This window comes from Erinaceus europaeus, chromosome 2, assembly GCF_950295315.1.
Source record: "Erinaceus europaeus chromosome 2, mEriEur2.1, whole genome shotgun sequence".
Lineage (NCBI taxonomy): Eukaryota > Metazoa > Chordata > Mammalia > Eulipotyphla > Erinaceidae > Erinaceus > Erinaceus europaeus.
In genome coordinates, this window is record NC_080163.1 from 96,660,172 (window position 1) to 96,682,366 (window position 22,195).

Below are 22,195 nucleotides of genomic sequence, written 5' to 3' on the forward strand. Positions count from 1 at the left end.
AACTTGGAATTAGTGATTCCAAGTTACATTATGTGTAAGTTAATATTTTTGGTGTCTGTCTTTTCAGATGCAAGTATTGGCATTATGATGAGAACCTGCTCACTTCCAGTGTTGTCATTGTCTTCCATAATGAAGGATGGTCAACCCTCATGAGGACAGTCCACAGTGTAATAAAAAGGACTCCAAGGAAATACTTAGCAGAAATCGTTTTAATTGATGATTTCAGTAGTAAAGGTAATGGCTATAGAACAGCATTCTGATAATGACTGTGTAACTGACAATTAAAAGAATTCAACGTTGAATAAATGCAAAAATGTGATTGCAAAATCATCTTTAAAAACTAGAGCTGGGGGGAGGGCCAGAGAGATAGCTCACCTGCTAAAGCACATATTTTGCTATACACCAGGACACAGGTTTGAACCCCTAGTTACCATGTTTGAGCACCATATAAAGAGGAAATTTCATCAGGAACCAGATTCAGTTCCTGGCAAGAGCTGAGCAGTGCTGTGTTATCTCTCCTTCTCTCACTGTCTTTTAAAAGGAGGAGAAAGTAAAGAAGAAATAGAAAATTGGGCCAGGCAGGCTGCTCAGTGAAATTTGTGAAAGTGTGAGACCCTAAATTCATTTACAACACTGAATTTAAAAGGGGGGAGGGATGGGAGTGAGACCAGGTAGTGGTACACCCTGTACAGTACACACATTGCCATGTGCAGCGACTCAGATTCAAACTCCCAGTCCCCACCTGCAGGGGGGAAGCTTCACAATTGGTTGGAGCAAGACAGCAGGTATCTCTCTGTGCCTCGCCCCTCCCCTTCTCTGATTCAACCTCTGTTAAAAGAATATTGAAAAAATATGGTCACCACAAGTGGTGGAGTCATCACACAGTCACTGAGCCCCAGCAATAATTGTGATAGCAAAAAAAAAGTTAGTATTTGACATTTATTATGAAGAAGTTGGCCTTGTGCCAAGCATTATATGGTGAAATTTTTTTGTTGAGTGCTAATAATCTTTACAGTAGATGTTGTTACTATCTCCATTTTGTACGTGAGGTTCAGAGTTGTCCAGTTACTTGCCCACAGCCACAGGTAGTAATTAACTATTCGAGCTAAATCTATAGGCCTTTTAGTCTCTGTGTTATACTGTTTTATACAATACTGATTTGTAAATACTTAGTCATAGAGACAATGTATTAAAAGACTGGGGGGAAAATGCACTTGACTTGTAATGCCACCTGAGGAGCCATAATTGTTTGACAAACTAAATTCTATATACGTACATAGCCTATATTTTGCCTTTGAATGACAATGCAGATACTGATTTGGCCAGAAATCATGTACTATTTTTATTTGCAATAGGAGAATTTACTAGAGCTCATCTGGCTATATATTTGATTCAGGGTATTGAAGAAAAGAAGCTTTGGTTTTAGTTTATTCTTTTAAAGAGCTAATCACCACAGCATTTTAGGGAAGTATTAATTAGACTTGGTTAACAAGGAGAGATTAAGCAGCCTTGGAAAGGTGACTTAGTAGAGGGAATTCCTTAGATGTATGAAGTCCAATCCTTGATACTATATGTGACATAGCAGTCATCTTACTATCTGTCTTATAAGTCTTTAAAAGATTAATTGAGCAATAGTTATTCAGATAAGTGAGTTGTGTTTTTTGGTTTTGATAGGCAAGAGACAGAGAAGAAGAGAGACAAAGAGAAGGAAAGATGCCTACAATGCTGTTCCACTATTCATGAAGCTTCTGCCCTATAGATGGGGACCAGGCGCTTAAATCGCAGTCCTCATGCGTGATAATGTTTGTATTCTACATAGTTGGGCCATATCCTGACCCCTTTTTGATTTTTTCTTTTTAACAGAGCGCTGCTCAGGTTCGTGTGTTACTGGGGTTTAGATTTGGGAATCTTTCATGCTTCAAGCATGAAATTGTTATGCTACTAATAGTATTATCTCCCCTGCCCCAGGTGGGTTTTTAAATTAACATTCTTTCTTTAACTAGATCCATTATTGTAATCCATTAATGTATCCATTAATGTATCTTCTTTTATTTTTTTTCCTTTTCTATTTCTGTAGAGGCTATGTTTTGTTTGTTTATTCATTTGCTTTGTTTCTGTTATTGAGGGGGTTAATAGATTATAATACAGCTATTGACACATGGGTAGAATTTCTCATCTTCCTTTGATAGGTATTTGTGAAACATTCTTACCTCTACCTAGGTCCTTTTCATTCATTATCTACCAGGACCTTGAACACCCTTTGTCCCAGAGTCTTTGTTTTGGTGCAGTAGACCAAACTCAGCCCAAATTTGACTCTTTGTTTTCCCTTTCTGTCCTTGTTTTTTAAATCCTACCTATGAATGAATGAGATATTATCAAATGCTATCAAAAGTTAAATATGCTCCTGTTCAAACCTCAAATCAGCATGCTAAATATAAAAAAAAATACAGTGCTGATGAAATCCATATCTGGATAGTTATTTATTCATCTTCACTTGTCATAAAACTGAATCCAAACCTTTGAAAATGAGTTCTTAGTAGAAAGATATTTGCTATTTGTCAAATAAGTTTTGCAGAGAATTTTTAAGATTTATTTGTGCACTTATTCACTAACATGGGGGGGAAGAGGACACATCAGAACATTACTCTGTTATAGGTAGTGCTAAACATTGAACTTGGGAGCTTGGAACCTCACACACCTAAGTCCAATGTGCTACCTGCTGCACTAAATCCCAGACCACCTGCTGAGAAAGTTTATGTATGTTATGTACACATAGTGATACTACTGAATATAAAGTTAGAATTGAACATTAGCAGCATAAAAACACCCATCAAAATGTCTTTATAAAAGCACAAAGTACTATTTAAAAAGCCTTTTCCAAAATGTAAAACTCTTGCAGTATGGATAAACTGCTCTGCTGGTTTTACAAGGATGTGACCAGAATCATGATCTAGTGCATATGTTAACATGAAGAAAAATAGAAACATGGTTTATCTTCTTTTCCCCTCAACTTTGTGCATCTAGTCACTGTTTACTTTAAAAATTTTTATATAATTACTAGTGAAAAAGATAAAGAATAAAAACATCATTCTGGCACGGCACATACAATGCTAGATATTTAACTCAGAACCTCTTATTCACAAGTCTAACATTTTATCCACTGCATCACTCCCAGCCAGCCTAACCACTTTTTTCAACTAATAATATTTCAGTTGTACTAAAGAATAAATAGGTAACTTAAAATGTTAGGGTCATATCAAATGCCTTTATCTTAGATTTCTTTTTTTTTTTTACTTTAAATGCATTTTATTTTTTAGACAACCTAACAAGACATGTTTTTCCTTAAAAACAATGCCTCCGCTCCAGATAAATCAAGGTCAAAAATAAACGAAGAGCCCAAGATGATATCAGTCCCAGTTTGTCCTGGTGTTGTGTAGAGAACAAGCAGCCAATTATGATGACATGTGATAGATCCAAAGTAACTGACAAATTTGTTAACATTTCTCCATCTCTAAGCCATCCTTAAAGAAACTCATATATGGGGTCACGCCATCCTCTCGGTAGACCAGTAGAGCAACCATGCCATCTGGATTCATGTTTTCCCCAATAAAGAACTGGTAGTTTTTGAAATTAGCAAGGATGTGCTTGATTTATTCTGCAGCCCCCATCATAAAAGGTTTTACTCTTTCTGACCTCTGTTCTTCAAGTTTGCCTTTAAATGATTTCATATAATCTTTGATGTACTTCTTATCTTAGATTTCTGATCTTGGTTGCAATTATCTATGATGGGAATATTTTCATCAATAATACTATTGTCTCAAAGCAAACATTTGAAAATATATTTTAAAGTGATTTATTGATACTGACAGCATTTTGTAGCTGGAAAATTCTCTGTAGTTTAAAAATGAGAGTTGATAAGTTCCATGTTTATGACTATTGAATTTAAAGAGCCCAAGGTTAGTATTAAAAGTTAAAAAAAAAAAAACTTAGCTTATCCTAAAAATGAAGCTATAGCAAATGGTGGTTGTCACCCTGAAAAAACTGTTTGACCCAAAAAGAGGAGAACAAAAATTTGAACTTAAGTTGTTGTTTGTTTGTTTTTTGTCTCTTTTTATGTTCAAAAATTTTTTGTTTGTTTGTTTGCCTCCAGGGTTATGGCGCCTGCTCCTGGAGGCCATTTTACCCATTTTGTTGCCCTTGTTGTTTGTCATTGTTGTTGTTATTATTGCTATCATTGTTGGATAGGACAGAGAGAAATCAAGTGAGGAGGGGAAGACAGAGGTGGGAGAGAAAGCTAGACACCTGCAGACCTGCTTCACCGCTTGTGAAGTGATCCCCCTGCAGGTGGGGAGCTGGAGGCTGGAACTGAGATCCTTACTCAGGTCCTTGCACTTTGCACCATGTGCACTTAACCCGCTGCACTACCGCTGCACCCCCCCAAGAATTTTGTTTGTTTCATGATTGATGATTTTGTTGTTGTAGATTTCTAATATGTCATCTTTTGGAACACATTTGAAAAGCAATTACAGTCAGAATCCACTTAGCAGTTACATAGTCATTTGCTGGGGCTACCCTTGAAGGTCTTTAATTAATTTTCTCAATATTCAGAGCTACCTCAACATCTGTCATTCTGAGAAGAATTGCATGGTGTTTGGTAAATCCTATATGAATGGCAATTTGGTTGGGTCTTTTCCCAAGTATATTCAGAAAGTAAAGTGTTATGATTTAAGACAAAGTTCAATATGAATAGAAAAGCTGACAGAGGGCCTGGTTATCCATGATAACATTTGAGTTTCTGGAAATCAGAGTGTCCTCTCTAAGCAAGCTGGGGACCTTTAAATGAAGCACACTTGTGTGCATGGACCTGTGAAGCTAAACTAAGCAGATAAAGCATAGGCCCACACAATCAGGCTTGTGCCAACAAGAAGGGTCATCCTCTTCTCTCCTTCATATTACCTGTTCCCTCGATGTCAGCTATGACTCTGCTCCACATTTGCCCTACACCCTGCTCTTGACACTGCTGCCATAGACAAAGAAGAGACATCCCCTAAGTGGTCCTTCAACCCTCCCCTCTACTCAGCCAGCAGCATTTTCACTTGGTCCCACCTTACTAGCCATAGGAAGTCACATGGCCCAGCCTGCACTCCGGAATGGGGAGGAATATCATCCCCAAGAAGCAGTGGTAATTATTTGGAGCAATAGTAAAGTCCACCACAGTTTTGGTTCCCAAGGAAGCCAGAAATCATTTGATCTACCAACTTTCCTTTTGGACCTCTTAGGAATTCAAATTTAAGATCAGACATCAACCTGTTTCTGATTATAACGTTTTATTTTAGATTTAGATTGTGCATCCAAAACACCTTAGATCCCCAAAAACACCAAGTACAGTTCAGAAGGGACTTTAAAAATAAACCTTAGGACTATACCAGGCTTTAAAAAAAAAAAGTGAGCATAAGAGCTTTCAATTAAAAAAAAAGTAAAAATAAAGAGAAAAATCACATAGCCTTTCTGGAAGAAAAATAAATCAGCATGAGAATTTTATTTATAATTCACATTAAAACTTGATGCCAAAATTTTTAAAAAAGGAATATTTCTTTCTCTCAATGTTGAATATGCATATGTAGGTGTTTGCTAATTACAAGCCCACTAAAAGTGCTTAAAGTATTAATCATACAGTCTGATTTGCTTTTTAATTACTCACTGATCACTAAATGTAGCTACTCTTTTGTTGTATTTAAATTCACGGTTCAAATTTTCTAGCTGTATAAGATAATTTTAATAATAAGGGACATTTTTAAGAAGCCAGGAACTAGTTTAGCTATGATGAGCCCACTTTCATGGGCTCCATAATGTTAACAAAACTGTCCCCTTATAAACAAGAAACCAAGATGGAAACTTTGGCAAATATGTCTTCTTTGTGCAACACAAAATTTTGTCTACCAAGTGAGGTGTGTGTATGCGCATGCACTTGATGATGCTTAAAATATAGAGAAAATGACATATTTTGATTATTATTTGCCAGCTTGATCAGAATTAAATTCCACATATCAAGACAATAACTTTGAACGCTGTTGGTGGTTGGAGAGAGATGACCCAGAAACAAATGTTAGCCTCTACCCTGGTCAAATTCCAGTGAAGTCATATATTATTTTTAGGCTGCATATCTTCAGAAAGCCTGAACCATTGCCTCCACAAAAGTGAACATAATGTTGTGCCTGAAAACTTTCAAGTATGACATTACTATGTGAATTTTTGTAGGTTTTTTCTGGCAAGTCTTAGTCATTCGTTTAACGTTTAGAGAGACATTTGCTAGTTCTCAAGCTAACCTGTTCTCTGTAGGAATATTAAGTTCACAGTTTAACTCAAATAAATGCACTTCATAGTGCTTCTCTACAGATTAAACATTCAATCTGTTAAAAAAAAAATCACCATTGACTGCCTAATTACCAGCTACCTATGCCTATTTCTTGAGAAAAGATAATAATTTCATTGGTTTATTTACATGAATACAATTTTTTTATTCACAGAACACCTAAAAGAAAAGCTAGATGACTATATTAAGCTCTGGAATGGCCTTGTAAAGGTATTTCGAAATGAAAGGAGAGAAGGTTTAATTCAAGCACGAAGTATCGGTGCCCAGAAGGCTAAACTTGGACAGGTAGGAAGCATTTGATCTACGTCACCATTTTGGATATGGTAGCTAAAAGATCATGTACATACTTAAGGGCCCTTCAGAGGTTATTTTTTTGTATGGGGGGTGTTTTGGGTTTTTTATTTAATTTATTTATAAAATGGAAAATATCAACAAAAACCATAGGATAAGGGGTAAAATTCCACACATTTCCTACCACCAGAGTTTCATATTCCATTCCCTCCACTGGAAGCTTTTGTGTTCTTTATCTCTCTGAGAATATGGACCCAGGAACATTATGGGGTGCAGAAAGTGAGAGGTCTGGCTTCTGTAACTGCTTCTCCACTGAACATGGGCGGTGTTTGGTTTTTTAACTGAAATGAAAATACTGGCTTAACCTGGTAACTTATATGTCAAAATTGCCTTAGAATGCTAGCATCTATTTTTAAATTGTGTGATATATGATGTGCCATATATGAGGAGTGTTCTTTCATCCTGCCTCTTTTTTTTAAGGTTTTGATATACCTTGATGCCCACTGTGAGGTGGCAGTTAACTGGTATGCACCACTTGTAGCTCCCATATCTAAGGACAGGTAACATTACCTTACTTTCTTTTCTTTCCTGCTTGAAAAGTAAACCTCATCCTAGAAGGACAAATAATATTCTCATTCTTCTAATTCTTGTTCCATTTAGTACACCAAGGGTTGTGTTTTTAGAGCTGGCATCCAACTAGTGCTCTCCTGGGGTAGATCTACCCTGATTCTCTGGGATGATTCAGATGTACTCAGTCAGGCATTTGGGATAAACCCAAGGCATCTACCTTCAGAGTCATCATGTGGTCTTCTTGTATGAAGAGACTTCTGGCTCCAAAGCATTCCCCACACTTGATTTGAGCCAAAAGGCTGAGAAACGATCCAAAGCATTCTCTAAGTAATACTAATTGCTCCCACTAAACTGTGGTGACAGTTCTAACAACTTGAAGGAAAATGCTTTGAACTCACATCTGTTTGGAATTTATATAACCTTTTAAATTATTGTTTTTTATTGTAAGGACCAGCTGATAACTTATATCAGGGTTTGGGCTCCTACAGAAATGTCAAACTTTAGAGCCATTCCATAGATTGCAGCAGTCACTATTATACTCACTGAAATGGCTGGGAACAATGGAAGGTAGCATTCGTCTCATAGTTCTAAAAGGCTTCCCAGCCTCTAGCCCAGAAGAAGAATTAGAAGGATTTAATCAGTAAGGATTTCCTATCAAGACCTATTATAAATGGTTTTTGCATGTCCACTGATTGAATCCTCATGGCAAGCCTGCAAGATAGATGTTATTAATTCCTTTCTACTCAAAAGACATGGTGACTTAGAGAAATTTGCCACCAATCTGTTATCTAATAAACAGTGAAATGGAGATCTCTCTTGGGACATTTTATACAGCTCTGTTTTTTTTGGAAATCTGATTTCTGTGAAAAGTAAGAGAGAGTAGTAAACAAGAGGTGTTTTAGGATGAAAGTTAGCAGTCCCCCACAGGCTCCTAGAGGGTCCCAGTATGACCCTCTATTGTCCACAGGAACTCACAATCTGGAGAGAACAAAACCTCTTTCTTGAGCCCATTTCCCTTATATTGAAAAGTTTTTCCCTTCTTGATTTCTAAAAATCACATGGTTATGAGAAGCTGTAATCTCCACCATAGAAAATGTAACTTAAAATCCATTCTGTTGAGATGAGCATTAAATTAAGCAGTGCACCAAATTACCTTTGCATTGCTCACTCTGTACCTAGACATAGAGTACCAGTATTCGCATGAAACTCAAATGAAAAGGATGTTTTTGCTCCAATTTGTTATGCTACAACTTCAATTCTTCAGCAGGTCTTGAGGGGAATTTTAAGGTAGAAATACAGTACAATACTTATTTTTGTGATGAAAGCTATTCTTTGCAATAAAAAAGAGTAGGAAAAGAAGATCAAATGAAAGTACAGGAACAGATTTTTTTCATAATAACTGCTTCCTAAGAAATAGAAAGCAACAAAGGTTTGAGAGATGCTAAGAATATAGTATGATAGTCTTTCTATAAATACATGTACTCATTTTTTTTAAATGGAGAGATATTGTGGGAACAGGAAAATATTGCAAATAATGCAGAATTACTGAGAGAGAGTTCCGTATAGCACCCAAGTGGAAATGAAGGGGGGGATCATTACTACATTCAGACATGTGGCTCTTTATCCTGACATTTGTCTGTAAACTGAGAGGAGTCTCTTTCCTTCTGTTATCTATAAGGCTCCTTGACTTTTATAGGGTATTCCTTCTGTTTCCCACTAGATAGTAAGTCCCTGCGTACAAAACAAAACAGCAAAAATCAACAACAAAATGAGATAATCTAGTTAGGCATGATAAATTAGTCAGTTTTGGGTTCTTAAATGCTTTTTTTCTTTCATTTTCTGTAAATGTTTCAGAACTACATGTACTGTGCCTCTAATAGATTACATAGATGGGAATGACTATTCCATTGAACCACAGCAAGGTGGGGATGAAGATGGCTTTGCCAGAGGGGCCTGGGACTGGAGTTTACTATGGAAACGTATTCCTCTAAGCTACAAGGAAAAGGCCAAAAGAAAGCATAAAACTGAACCTTATCGGTAAAGATTACTACTTTTATTTTTTTACACTGAATGTATATCTAAGTCCTTTTTTTTTTCCTTCCCCCATGTACCCACGTAAATTTGTGGGTCCATACATACCCTTCCATTTCATCTTTGCTGCCACCATCAACACAACACAGAACCATTTGCACTGTGCCGATTATAGATGTCATAAATGGCAACACATATGAAATTGTACCCCAAGGGGGTGGTGACGAAGATGGGTATGCCCGAGGAGCATGGGATTGGAGTATGCTCTGGAAACGGGTGCCTCTGACCCCTCGAGAGAAGAATATGAGAAAGACAAAAACTGAACCATATCGGTAATCACTAAATCACTTACATGTTTTTCTTTTCTACAACTGCTGCTAATCTATTAACCTCTTGCCAAACTATAAAGAAACAAATTGGTATTATGAAAACCATATATACTGTCTTGGGTTCTGAAAAAGTTTCCTGCCTTGCACCACAGTCATGCGTCACTGAACACAACAGCAATATGTTCTAAGAAATGTACCACTGGGCAATTCTGTCCTCATAGAAATGTCAGAGTATAGTTGCAGAATACTAGAAGTGCAGCCTACCCCATATCTAAGCTATGTATGGAGGGGCCACCATCATGCTTGTGGTCTCTTGTTGACTAAAATGTTGTTGTTAGCACATGACTATGTTTCAGAGCATGACTATATTAACACTGGAATTCACATCACCTCTTGATGACTTCTTTTCCTCTCAAAATACAACAAAATACAAGCATTTTTGGTAGACTGGAGTGGGAATGTTACATGCCATTAGTTCAAAGTACAAGTGAAAAGAAAATGTTTGTCATCCTGCTCTTTTGATGGTAATATCATCCCGTAAATTCAAAATGCTTAAGATTACTTATAATTGATTTTTATTTCCACTTTGAAGTCTGGCAAGAGTTTTTTTTTTTTTGCAAAGGCAGGGGACTTACTTTTTTTTTTTTTTTTGCAAAGGCAGGAGACTTTTTTTTTTTTTGCTTTTGCTATGTATGCTAACTCTTAAATGCTAAATTTGAACCAGTTAAATCTGATGAATAAAAATACATGACTTTGGAAAAGCATTACATAGAATCCTTTATTACCTCATTCTCAGAAAAGCACTTGATTAAAAGGAAATTTTATTTCAAAGTCATCTTTTGTCCTTTCTTGTGATAGAGCAACTAATGCTACTCTAATCTTTCAGTCTCTTAACTGCAATACAATTACAGCTGCTTTTCAAAAGAGTGACCCCCAAATGAATGTTTGGTGAAATGCTAATGAAGCTTTTTAACTGTGTCTAAATTTATGTTTCTAATCTTGTGGTTTTACTTTTGGTCTCTCCCTGTTGCACTAGTGATGATGTTAAAACTCTGATTTCGAAGGGTGTTTCCGATGTCATGTGAATGCTAGAAGAGTTGGGGCATGTCATGATATCAAGATGCTAAAATGGCAAACATAAAGAAATTACAAAACTTTACATTTTATTTGATATTTTCTAAATTTCCCTTTGAAGTCCTTCAAAAACAGTCCAGTAATTTGCTGCTGTCCACTTAACCTAGCTAGCAAATAATCCTAGGGAAAGAAATAGAAATCATTACATTTATATTTCTACCAATTCAATAAGCTAGCAAAAAAAATTTAATGAGCTGGAAAACTTGCAGGAAGTTATTCTTTAAATAATTGGCTTTTGTATTAAGATATATTTCCAAACACACTGAGATAAAATTGGAATGTATTTTAAATCAAAAAAACAGTTAAGTAAATGCAACATTAAAAAAAAAAAGCAGTACTATTTGATGAGTTATCCAGCACATTTTACTGGAAGATTACCAGAGATACCAGAGAATTACTTTCCCCATTGCAGTTTTCTTCTAATATTGAAAATATCACTGGAGGCCAGGCAGTGGCACACCAGGTTAAGCGCACATAATATGAAGCACAAGGGTCCAGGTTCAAGCCCTTAGCTCCCCACCTGCAAGGAGGGGTCACTTCACAAGCAATGAAGCAGGTCTACAGGTGTCTGTCTTTCTTTCTCCCTCTCTTATCTCCCCTTCCCATCTCAATTTCTCTCTATCCTATCCAAAAAGAAAAAAGAAAAAAAAAAAGCAATCAAAAGAATAGCCATAGGAACAGTGGATCTGTAATGCAGGCACGGAGTCCCAGTGATAACCATGGAAGGAAGGAAGGAAGGAAGGAAGGAAGGAAGGAAGGAAGGAAGGAAGGAAGGGAGGGAGGGAGGAAAGAAAAGAAAAGAAAAGATTGCCTGATTCATTATTAACTCACTCAACAAACATACAAACATTTAATGAATGCTTACTGTGTGTCAGGCACTATTTTCTAGGTATAAATGGAACAGCAGTTGGGATAACTGGAATGAATAACAGTCACAAGGTACAGGGAGTTTATGGGGGGAAAAGGGGACCAGGAACAGTTCCCCTGACAATGTTTGACAAAGGTAGTGGGTCTGAGAATGAAGACTCAAATCTATGGGGAAGGATGAACATTTCAAGAGAGTGAACAGCATCAATAAGAAGTAATAATAAAGTTGAAAAGTAAATTCAGGATATACTGTCAAGGTAGAATGAAAAGGAATTATTGATAGATAAATATTAGGCATGCAGATAGAGTTATTCAATGTAAGAATCATGACTGATAATTAAATGGGGATGGAGAATAAGATTAAATTTTATTTCACTATCACGTCTCCTAATGATGGGAGCTGTGGTCCTAAGTCTTTTTTTCTGCCACCCGTAAAAGTACCCAATCCAAAATCCCATTTAAGAAGGTCTACAGATCACCCTTTCTCATATCTACTTCCTGATATACTAAATAGCTATGTCAAATCCTCCTGTGTCATTTCTGTGCTACATTTGCAAACTCTGAATGAACTGTGCCTGTTCAAAGATGATTTACACCCTTATTTGGCAAGCCCCTGAGCTATAAAATTAAAAAATGACAGACTACTTCCATGGTGTATGGTTTCACTCATCCCAGAATGACTCATAAATCATTACAGGAGCAGTTAGCAGACCACAGCTATACAGCTCAGTATTTTTAGGAGTAGGAAAGAAAATTCTGTTTTGATTAACACTACAGACTGAATTTTAAAATCAACAAAGGGATTAGGGTGCCCTCTAATGGTGAAATGATGCAATGCTCTAATTTGTGATGAACTATTTGATTTCAGTTAGCAATTGTGGAAAATTCATTAAATAATTATGAACTAATGATTTTATGAAAGCTTTATAATTTCTTAAAGTTTGGCCATTGCTTTTATCTCTTCTATGCATTATTTAAAATAATTGTCTATTGGTGAAGGCATGCTGATGTTTTGTCTTTGATAGTTACTACAATGCTTCTGTCTCCCAGGTCCCCTGCTATGGCTGGCGGATTGTTTGCCATTGAACGAGATTTCTTCTTTGAACTGGGTCTTTACGATCCAGGCCTCCAGATCTGGGGTGGTGAAAACTTTGAGATCTCATACAAGGTAACAATTCGTTCAAACAAAAGCAGTTTTCTAAATAGTTTCTGACTATTACGACTTTCAGGTAAGGCCATTTTCTTGAGGCGGTACAGGAGTGGGGGTTGCTATTGCACTTATGTGAATTGTAAGAACCAACAGACAAAACTGTATGCCCTTCAATGGTACACTCAGTTAAGCACACATATCGCTATACACAAGGGTCTGTGTTCAAGCCCCTGCTCCCCACCTGCAAGGAAGCTGCCTCATGACTGGTGAAGCAGGTCTGCAGCTGTCTATCATATCATTTTCTCCCACTCTCTAGCTCCCCTATCGTCTCAATTTCCTGTCATATGGAAAAATAAAGTAGAAAAGGAAAAAATATATAAAGGAATAATTGGCCAACAGGAGCCATGGATTTGTAGTGCTGGCACTGAGCCCCAGTGATAACCTGGAGGCAAAATAAATAAATAAATAAATAAATAAATAAAGTTTGCCATTTGGAAAATAAGACAAAATGCAAGTTCCAATCTTACTGCATGCTTCCAAGGCTCAGTATAAAATTTAAGCCATCAGGCTTCAGAAATGACAATACCTTCACTTCCCCTCTTCCCCAGGGTTTTCTGCACATTGGAGCCTTTTGTTATGTGAGCCCTTAGGAGCATCTGCTTGTGTTGAAGCCACAGTTGAACATTCTCTGACCTAGACATCTTTTATCACAATAGGAAAGAAACAGTTCCCAGCAGTGACTGTGCATCCTCAAACTAATACAAGAACTGCTTTTCTGCAACGTCCCTGACCCCCATTTCCCAAAAGAAAGAAGCACAGTCTGAGTTAAGCAAATACCTATTCTTATCTTTGAGATAAAAGAGGAATAACTCAGGGAACTTACATTGGATAAGAAGAAGAGATGTAATTTACACTTAAATCCTTTATAGCATTCTAGAAGCTAGAAAGACAAACCAGCAAAATAGGTTACTTGGATAGTGTGCCGCCTTAGCGTGTGCACAACTTATGTTCCAGTTTGACCCACTCACACACTGTTTTGAAGAGAACTTTAACACTGTAGGCTCTCTCTCTCTCTCTCTCTCTCAAGCTCTCTCTCTCTCTCTCAAGCTCTCTCTCTATTCTTTAAAGGAAAAAGAAGGTAGAATTGACTGTCAGTTGGTACATTAAGAAATAGCATCATGGGGGCTGGGTGGAGGTTACCTGGTAGAGCACATGCATTACCATGCATGAGGACCCAGTCTCCATCTACAGAGGGGAAGCTTGACAAGTAGTAGAACAGGGGTACAGGTGGTTCTCCTTCTTTCTCCCACCCCTCCCCTATCCCAGCCAAGGGAGGGGGAGGAAGAAGGAAAGAAATGACCACCTAGACTGAAATCATCATGCAGGCACCAAACTCCAATGATAACCCTAGGAGAAGATAGAAAGAAAAACAGAGAGAGAGAGGAAGGAAGGGACGGAGGAAAGGATAGAGGGCAGGGGCCTCTCTGGTGTAATGGCTCTAGCACTTTGGTGGGGAGTGGGTAAATCTTATACACCACAGAATTACAGCACTAGGGAGTCTAGCAGTAGCGCAGCGGGTTAAGTGCACATGGCGCAAAGTGCAAGGACCGTCTTAAGGATCCGGTTCAAGCCCCAGCTCCCCACCTGCAGAGGAGCCACTCTTCACAGGCGGTGAAGCAGGTCTGCAGGTGTCTGTCTTTCTCTCCCCCTATCTTCCCCTCCTCTCTCCATTTCTCTTTGTCCTATCCAACAATAACGACATTAATAACATGTTAAACAACAAGGGCAACAAAAAAGGGGAATATAAATAAATAAATATTTAAAAAAAAAAAGAAGAAGTACAGCACTATGTATAGTATTCTGTACCAAGGTTGAATCGGTATTAAAGAGGGTTCACAGAAAGTTTTCAAAAACAGTCCACATAGAGCCCCTACAAAAGAAAAGGGGGAAGGGCATCATCCTAGAGGTAGAATTTGAGACAAAACTAGGAAGATGAACAGTATACTAATGAGCAGATGTAAAGAGGAGAAAATAGGAGAAATGGTTCAAAGGTAAAAACATATGGAATGTTTTTGAGAAACATTGAGCAGCAGGTTTGGTAGAATCAAATAACATAAGAAAGACACTCACCTGAGATGGTGATGTGCCAACATCTATTAAAGGGACTCTTGAAAGTATATTCCTGTGACAATAATCTTGTAAATCATCATTTCCCCCACAAAGTGGCCTATCAAAAGTGAGAACCCAATAATAAGAAAGATATCTAAGAAGATAAAAGTGGATAGCTATGTTAGAGACATAATGAGGACAGCCTTGAATGTTGAACATAAAGATTTGTTCTTAATTTGATAAGTAGTGGAAAGCTGTGGAAGATATTAAGCAAAGGGATAGGAGCATGACCTAAAGCTGTCCTTTGTCTAGAATCGTCTGTAACTATAAATAACATCAGTGCTAGTGAAGAGAAGCCAGAGGTGAAGAAGCTGGTAAGGAGGTCATCCTCATAATCACCAAGATGGGAAAGTTGTTAGTAACAGAAATGATGAATGATGTTGGTAGTGAAGTATCTGCACGACTTTACAAGGTTACTTAGGAGAGAAGGTGCTTGGGGCTTCAAGGATGCAAGAAGTGCTTAGTAGCTAAGCCTTACTACATTCCCTGTTGCCCTTTTTATAATTATATGAGTTTGAAAAACATAAATTAATTTAGGATGTGTTTAGATTACAAATCCCAGTGGGTACTGTATCTAGTTTAGATTTTAGGTTTACATTTACAGGACAGGTTTTCAACTGTCATTTATTTTGGCATTGGGTACACTATTTATTTATTTATTTATTTATTTGCCTCCTGGGTTATTGTCAGGGCTCGGTGCCTGCACCAGGAATCCACCGCTCCTGGAGACCACTTTTTTTCCCCTTTTGTTGCCCTTGTTTTTTTATCATTGTTGTGGTTATTATTATTGTTGATGCTGTTGCCATTGCTGTTGTTGGATAGGACAGAGAGAGGAGGGGAGACAGAGAGGGGAAGAGAAAGATACCTGCAGACCTGCTTCATTGCCTATGAAGCGACTCCCCTGCAGGTGGGGATCCGGGGGACTCAAACCGGAATCCTTACGCTAGATACAGCTTTCACATGTGGTTGTTTGTTTGTTTGTTTGTTTGTTTGTTTTGATAGATATGGCAGTGTGGTGGGAAATTACTGTTTGTTCCCTGTTCCCGTGTTGGACACATCTACCGTCTTGAGGGCTGGCAAGGGAATCCTCCACCCATTTATGTTGGGTCTTCTCCAACTCTAAAGGTGAGTCTTTTGGATAGAAGGGAAGGCAGCTAGAGAACTAGCATGTAGATGCCACATGCTGTGGTTGTCATTTAAATGTTGGTTCACTGAAATAGATAAATCTTTCAATTAGTCACACTGGCCACACTTTTAACTTGGGTTAGATTTTTGTCACAAAATTTATTTTGCTTCATCATACTCAGTATATTCATTATAACCCATCTGACGAAGATTCCTAAGTTGAATATCCTCCCTGAAAACTTTGCAAATAAATGTAAAAGGTACTGACATTCTTTAGGAAAGTCATTGAAGGAAAAATACCACCTGTTATTTTTCACATGAGTAGATATTATTTTTATTAATAAATTAAAATTGTGTGTAGTAGATAAGATCCAGATTTGAACAGTACTCATAAAAGATGGATGTCTTTTTTCCTCAAACCAGGGAAGCTTCACTTAGAGGCCAGTGTCCCACTTCTGGGAGGATGAAGGCTTCTGTCCTTGACAGCAATTTGGAAGTTTCTTTGCTTAGGCTGTCCTCATAAGTCCTAAAGGCAAAGAAAAATGCCTTCATTTTTCTGGATTCCTTAACTAAGTCAAAAAGAAGAAGGAAGTTTCTTATTGGCTGCAGATACAAGATAAAGAAGCAGAGAGAGTGAGGCTTTCTGAACCAACACAACTTCCTAACTAGCTAAGTTAGAAATGCCCACGTGGAGCTCCAGCTAGAACAGAGGTTAAGACTAAAACATAGCAGCCAGGCCCCATCATGGTGTCCCTCTGGTCCTTCCCATCCCAAACAATTAAGTGATGCTCCTTTTTTATTGCTATAACATTAATTTTATATACACTTAATTTTTTCCATTAGTTACTATCTAGAAGATATGAACACATCTACTTTTGATTTACAACTTTCCAAATATTTTGAGTGTGTTGTGTAAGATATTGCAAAGATAGCATATACACTCATATTCTTTTAGGATAGTGCTACTTAAAACTTTTAAGAGCCCATGGACTTTTGCAGCAACACAACATGGGAGCACATTTACCCTATGACCGTTATCTTGTAATCTAGAAAATAGTTCATTCAAACAGGAGAACAGGTGTTCTTTTGTTCTGCTGATGTAAAGCATTGCCAGAGACCAAAAAAAGAAGGCCAGATCCAGCCCTTTTTAGTAAATAAAGCAGTAAACTCAGTCACAGCCATTTACTCTTTTCTTACTATAGCCATGGAGTTGAGTAGTTGCCAAAAGAACTCTTTAACCCTTTAGAAAGTTTGTTAATGGGGGCCGGGCGTTAGCGCAGCAGGTTAAGAGTACATTGTGCAGATCCAAGAAGGATGACAGAGGGCCTAGTGGGGGTTGTATTGTTCTATGGAAAACTGGGAAATGTTATGCATGTACAAACTATTTTATTTGCTGTTGAATGTAAAACATTAATTCCCCAATAAAGAAATTAAAAAAAAAAATTTAAGAGTACATTGTGCAAAGCACAAGGACTGGCTTAAAAATCCCAGCCAGAGCCCCCGGCTCCCCACCTGCAGGGGTGTTGCTTCACAAGCAGTGAAGCAGGTCTGCAGGAGTCTTATCTTTCTTTCATCGTCTCATCCTCATTCCCCTCCTCTCTCGATTTCTCTGTCTTATTAACAATAATAGCAATAACAACAATAATAATAATAACAACAACGATAAACAGCTGTGGCTACAAGAGGGAAAAAATGGCCTTCAGGATTTGTAGTGCAGGCACCTAGCCCCAGCAATAACCCTGGAGGCAAAAAAAAGAAAAAGAAAAGAAAAAGAAAGGAAGGAAAGAAGAAAGAAAGAAAATTTGTTAATGCCTGATGTGTAGAAGATCAAAGAAGTAGATAATATGCTGATTCCATCATATAAACCCATGCCTGTGCGCTTTTATTCAGTAAAACCTTAAGAGTTAGGTATTTGTCAGATACCCTTATTTCAGTTTACTTTTACAGCTCATTAGTTTTTTTCTTCCCCTTTAAGTGCATCATTGTGGGGCAGAGGGGATACCTAATTAATTCTAGATTATAGTAAAGGGCTCTATTATTCTGTTATTGTAATTAAACCAAGAAAATCATCTACAGACTATGTCTTATTAAATGTAGCTAATGTTTTCATGATGGTTTCTGAAATGAGATTCTACACACACATACACTGAGAGGTACTATGGTTCTTTTTTATTATTATTTGTTATTAGTGATTTAATAATGATTAGCAAGATTGTAGGATAACAGGGATACAATTCCACACAGTTCCCACCACCAGAGTTCTCTGTCCCATCCCCTACATTGGAACCTTCCCTCTTCTTTATCCCTCTGGAAGTATGGACCAGAATTCTTCATGAGGCGCAGAAGGTGGAAAGTCTGGCTTCTGAAATTGCTTTTCCATTGGACATGGACATTGGCAAGTCAGTCCATATCCCCAACCTGTTTCTGTCTTTCCCTAGGAGACACTGTGGTTCTAATAGGAAAATATTTTTTCTAAATGGAGATCACCCTGCCAGCCTTTCATCAGTCCTTTCCAGTCTACAAATTTTGCCTCTAGAACGCACAAGTAGTTCTCTAGAACATTTATTGGTTATATCTCGTGTCTCTAAGACATTTCTTTATGAAAAACATTTTACTTCCCATAATGATAATCATTTTCTTTTCACAGAATTATGTTAGAGTGATAGAGGTTTGGTGGGATGAATATAAAGACTACTTCTACGCTAGTCGTCCTGAGTCAAAGGCGTTAGCATATGGCGATATATCTGAGCTGAAAAAATTCCGAGAAGATCACAACTGTAAAAGTTTCAAATGGTTCATGGAAGAAATAGCTTATGATATCACTTCACACTACCCTTTACCACCCAAAAATGTTGAATGGGGAGAAGTAAGTATTAACTGATATTTAGACATCAAGGTGCGTGTGTGTGCGTGCGTGTGTGCGTGGGCATGTACACACTAAGTTTGGGAGAAGGTAAAAATAGGTGGAAATGTATGACTGGGAGGGGCCAGGTGGTGCTGTGCTTGGTTGAGCACACGTGGTACAATGTGCAAGGACCTAGGTTGAAGCCCAGAGTCCCCCTCTGTAGGAGGAAAGTGGTGAAGCAGTGTTGCAGCACTCACTCGCTCTCGCTCACTCTCTCTCTCCCTCTGTATCTCTCTCTCCCTCTTCATTTCTGGCTATCTCTATCCAAAAAATAAACATAGTAAAAATTGAAAAATTAAAAAGAAATGTGTGAATGTAAGAAAAGAGTTTTTTGAGAAGCTGTGATACAAACTGTCTGATCCCCCAGCTCCCCACCTGAAGGGGAGTCACTTAGCAGGCGGTGAAGCAGGTCTTCACGTGTCCAAAAAAAAAAAAAAACTGATCATTTATGCCACATTTATATTAGAGAGTTACAACTCCCCAGACCTCCAAGGTTCAGCCCCCTTCTCCTAGCTTTACACACAAAGCTCTCTAATTCACAGCACTGTCCCTTCCCTCTTCCTTCCCTGTCCCTCACTCCAGTTCTTTTCTTGTCTTGTTGCAGCTTCTACTGCCCTCAATATAGACATCACCAATACTGACAAGCCTTTCTTAGTCCTCCCTACTCTACCTAAAGATTCCATGTTGTAATCTTCCTGTGGGTTCTGCTCTGAATTTTCTCTCTCCACTAGTCTAGAAATCTAAGCAGTGCCCCAGGACATACATCATGGTGCTCCAATGGACTATCACAATAACCTCCATATGTACGAGGCACTCAAACACTGCTTGTCAAGTAAATGAATTCGTCTATGGTAATAGAAAATTGTTATGATCAAAAAGTATGGTCAGTTTTTTGTTTCTTCAAACTTGCCTTTGTAGCTTCACTTCTGGTGCACTCATCCTGCTGCTCTTAGGTGTATTTAGCATAGCATAAACTCTCACGTCCCCATGCCTTTGCTTGAATATATATTCAGCAAATACAAGGGGAAGCCCTCCTATGTACCAGTCACTCTTCTAGACCAAAAGCAAGGCATAGAAGATCCCTTTGCCTCAAATGAATTTGCTTGCTAGTGGGAAAGAGAGACAAAAACATGGAAAACAAGGAAGCTGGTAACAGATAGTAATGAGGACGGCAAGGGAAATGAGCAGGTGATATTTGGGAGGACAAAGCAAGAAAAGTTTCTCTGTGGGGGTAACATGAACTAAGACCTGACTCATACAATGCCTACCGGAGGCCAGGAGGTAGCTCACCTGGTAGAGTATACACTTTCCCATGCATGAAAACCCGGTTCAAGGCCCTGCCCCCACCAGAAGGGAGCATCATGCAGAGGGGAAACTTCACAAGACATGCAGCAGTTCTCTGGTAACTCTCGTCCCTCTGTTTCTCATACTCTAAAGTCTGCTGGGACTAGTGGGATTGTGCTGGCATGCACCAAGCCCCAGCAAAATGCTAGCAAAATAAAAATGAGAGCTAGTTGGAGAGCCAAAAAATGAGTGTCCCAAGTGAAAATAATGAATTTAAAGACTGAGTCAGGAAAGACTTTGCTTGTTTAACAAGCAGAAACTGAGGTGGATGGGGAAATGGGAGGGGCCTTTATCCTAAAGGTGTTGGGATTCCATAAAGGGTTTTGAAACATAGAGGTAATGTGATTTGGCTTTTGCTTTTGTTTTTGATCACTTCACTATGAGGATTTTGAGTAGAATTAGGGATGCAGCTTACAAAAGCAGTGGATGGTGGGTTGGAGGAGGCTGATGCGGATGAAGTTGGAGAGAAGAAATGGAAGATAGATAATATACCTGGAGTAAATCACTGCCACTGGGGCCAGCTGGTGATGCACCTGGTTGAGTGCATATGTTACAATGTACAAGGACCTGGGTTCGAGCCCCTGGTCCCCACCTGCAAAGGGAAAGCTTAACTAGTGGTGAAGTAGTGTTGCTGGTGTCTTTCTCTCTCCCTGTCTGTCATCCCCTGCTCCATTTCTGGCTGTCTCAATACAATAAATAAATAAAGATAATAAAAAATAAAAAAAAGTAAATCACTGACAGATTGGTTGGTAAAGGATATGAGCCAGGATGACATCTAGTGCTGATGGCAGTTGAGACTGGAAATTAGCAGAGGGTAAAAGTGGAGAAGGGCTGGGAGTTAGAAAGTTCTCTCTTTTGTTCTGGGCATGTGAAGAGCCCTATAGACATCCAGGTAGACCTGACAAGTAGCTCTTCAGCTATGCAACTGTGAAGCTTAGGAAAAGAGGCCAAATGTCTGTCTTTACATGTTTGGTGCCATCAACAGATAGTTTCATGAAGCTGAATGACATCATTTTTTAAATTTTTTTTATATTTATTCCCTTTTGTTGCCCTTGTTGTTTTATTGTTATAGTTATTGTTGTTATTGATGTCATTGTTGTTGAATAGGACAAAGAGAAATGGAGAGAGGAGGGGAAGGCAGAGAGGGGGAGAGAAAGATAGACACCTGCAGACCTGCTTCACTGCTTGTAAAGTGACTCCCCTGCAGGTGGGGAGCTGGAGGCTCAAACCGGGATCCTTATGCTGGTCCTTTCACTTTGTGCCACGTGCACTTAACCTGCTGTGCTACTGCCCGATTCTCATGACATCATTTAAGAAGACTATACAGGGCAAAAAGGACAGGATCTACCCCTAAGGAACTCCTTCCACATTTAGAATTTGGGGAAATAAAATCAATAGAGGACAATGAAGTTACTATCTATCTCTTGTTTTATTATCGATCTATTGTGCTTTTATTTTCTTCAAGTTCTGTTAACAGAAAATTGGGTTTAATTACCAAATGCATATATCCCATAAATTTTGAGTCACATTTTGCTTAACTTTTCAGTTTGAAGAGCATTTGAGCCAACTAGTAAATTGATAAGGAAATTGGTAAAAGGCATCAGTTCTCTTGGTGATCTTGTCCTCTTTCATGACTTTAAAACCATCTCTGTATGGTTAACTTGCAGCTATCTTCAGTCCAGCACCCAGACAAGTATATTCTGTTGCCTACTGGACAACTGTACATGAATGTCTAGTAAACATTCAAACACCATACATCCAAAGTGGAACTTCCGACCTCCTCTCCCCAACCCATCTTTGCTCATTACTCAGGCCAAATACTTTGGAGTCGGGAGTCAGGTGGTAGCGCTACAGGTTAAGTGCAGGTGGCGCAAAGCGGAAGGACCAGCATAAAGATCCCAGTTCGA

At 38.4% G+C, this 22,195-nt stretch overlaps 1 protein-coding gene across 3 annotated transcripts in view; it reads left to right on the plus strand.

Moving 5' to 3' along the window:
• GALNT7 (polypeptide N-acetylgalactosaminyltransferase 7) overlaps positions 1-22,195 on the plus strand; it is a 178,081-nt gene that overhangs the window by 143,348 nt on the left and 12,538 nt on the right. Inside the window, exons 3-9 of one of the 3 annotated variants that reach the window (XM_016188106.2) lie at positions 68-234; positions 6,528-6,658; positions 7,145-7,224; positions 9,089-9,271; positions 12,646-12,763; positions 15,917-16,039; positions 18,687-18,905. In XM_016188106.2, coding sequence (XP_016043592.1) covers positions 68-234; positions 6,528-6,658; positions 7,145-7,224; positions 9,089-9,271; positions 12,646-12,763; positions 15,917-16,039; positions 18,687-18,905 — 1,021 coding nt within the window. Of the gene's footprint in view, positions 1-67; positions 235-6,527; positions 6,659-7,144; positions 7,225-9,088; positions 9,272-9,414; positions 9,598-12,645; positions 12,764-15,916; positions 16,040-18,686; positions 18,906-22,195 lie in introns of all 3 variants that reach the window. The other 2 variants (XM_007523010.2, XM_060184402.1) reach the window with 2 other exon arrangements.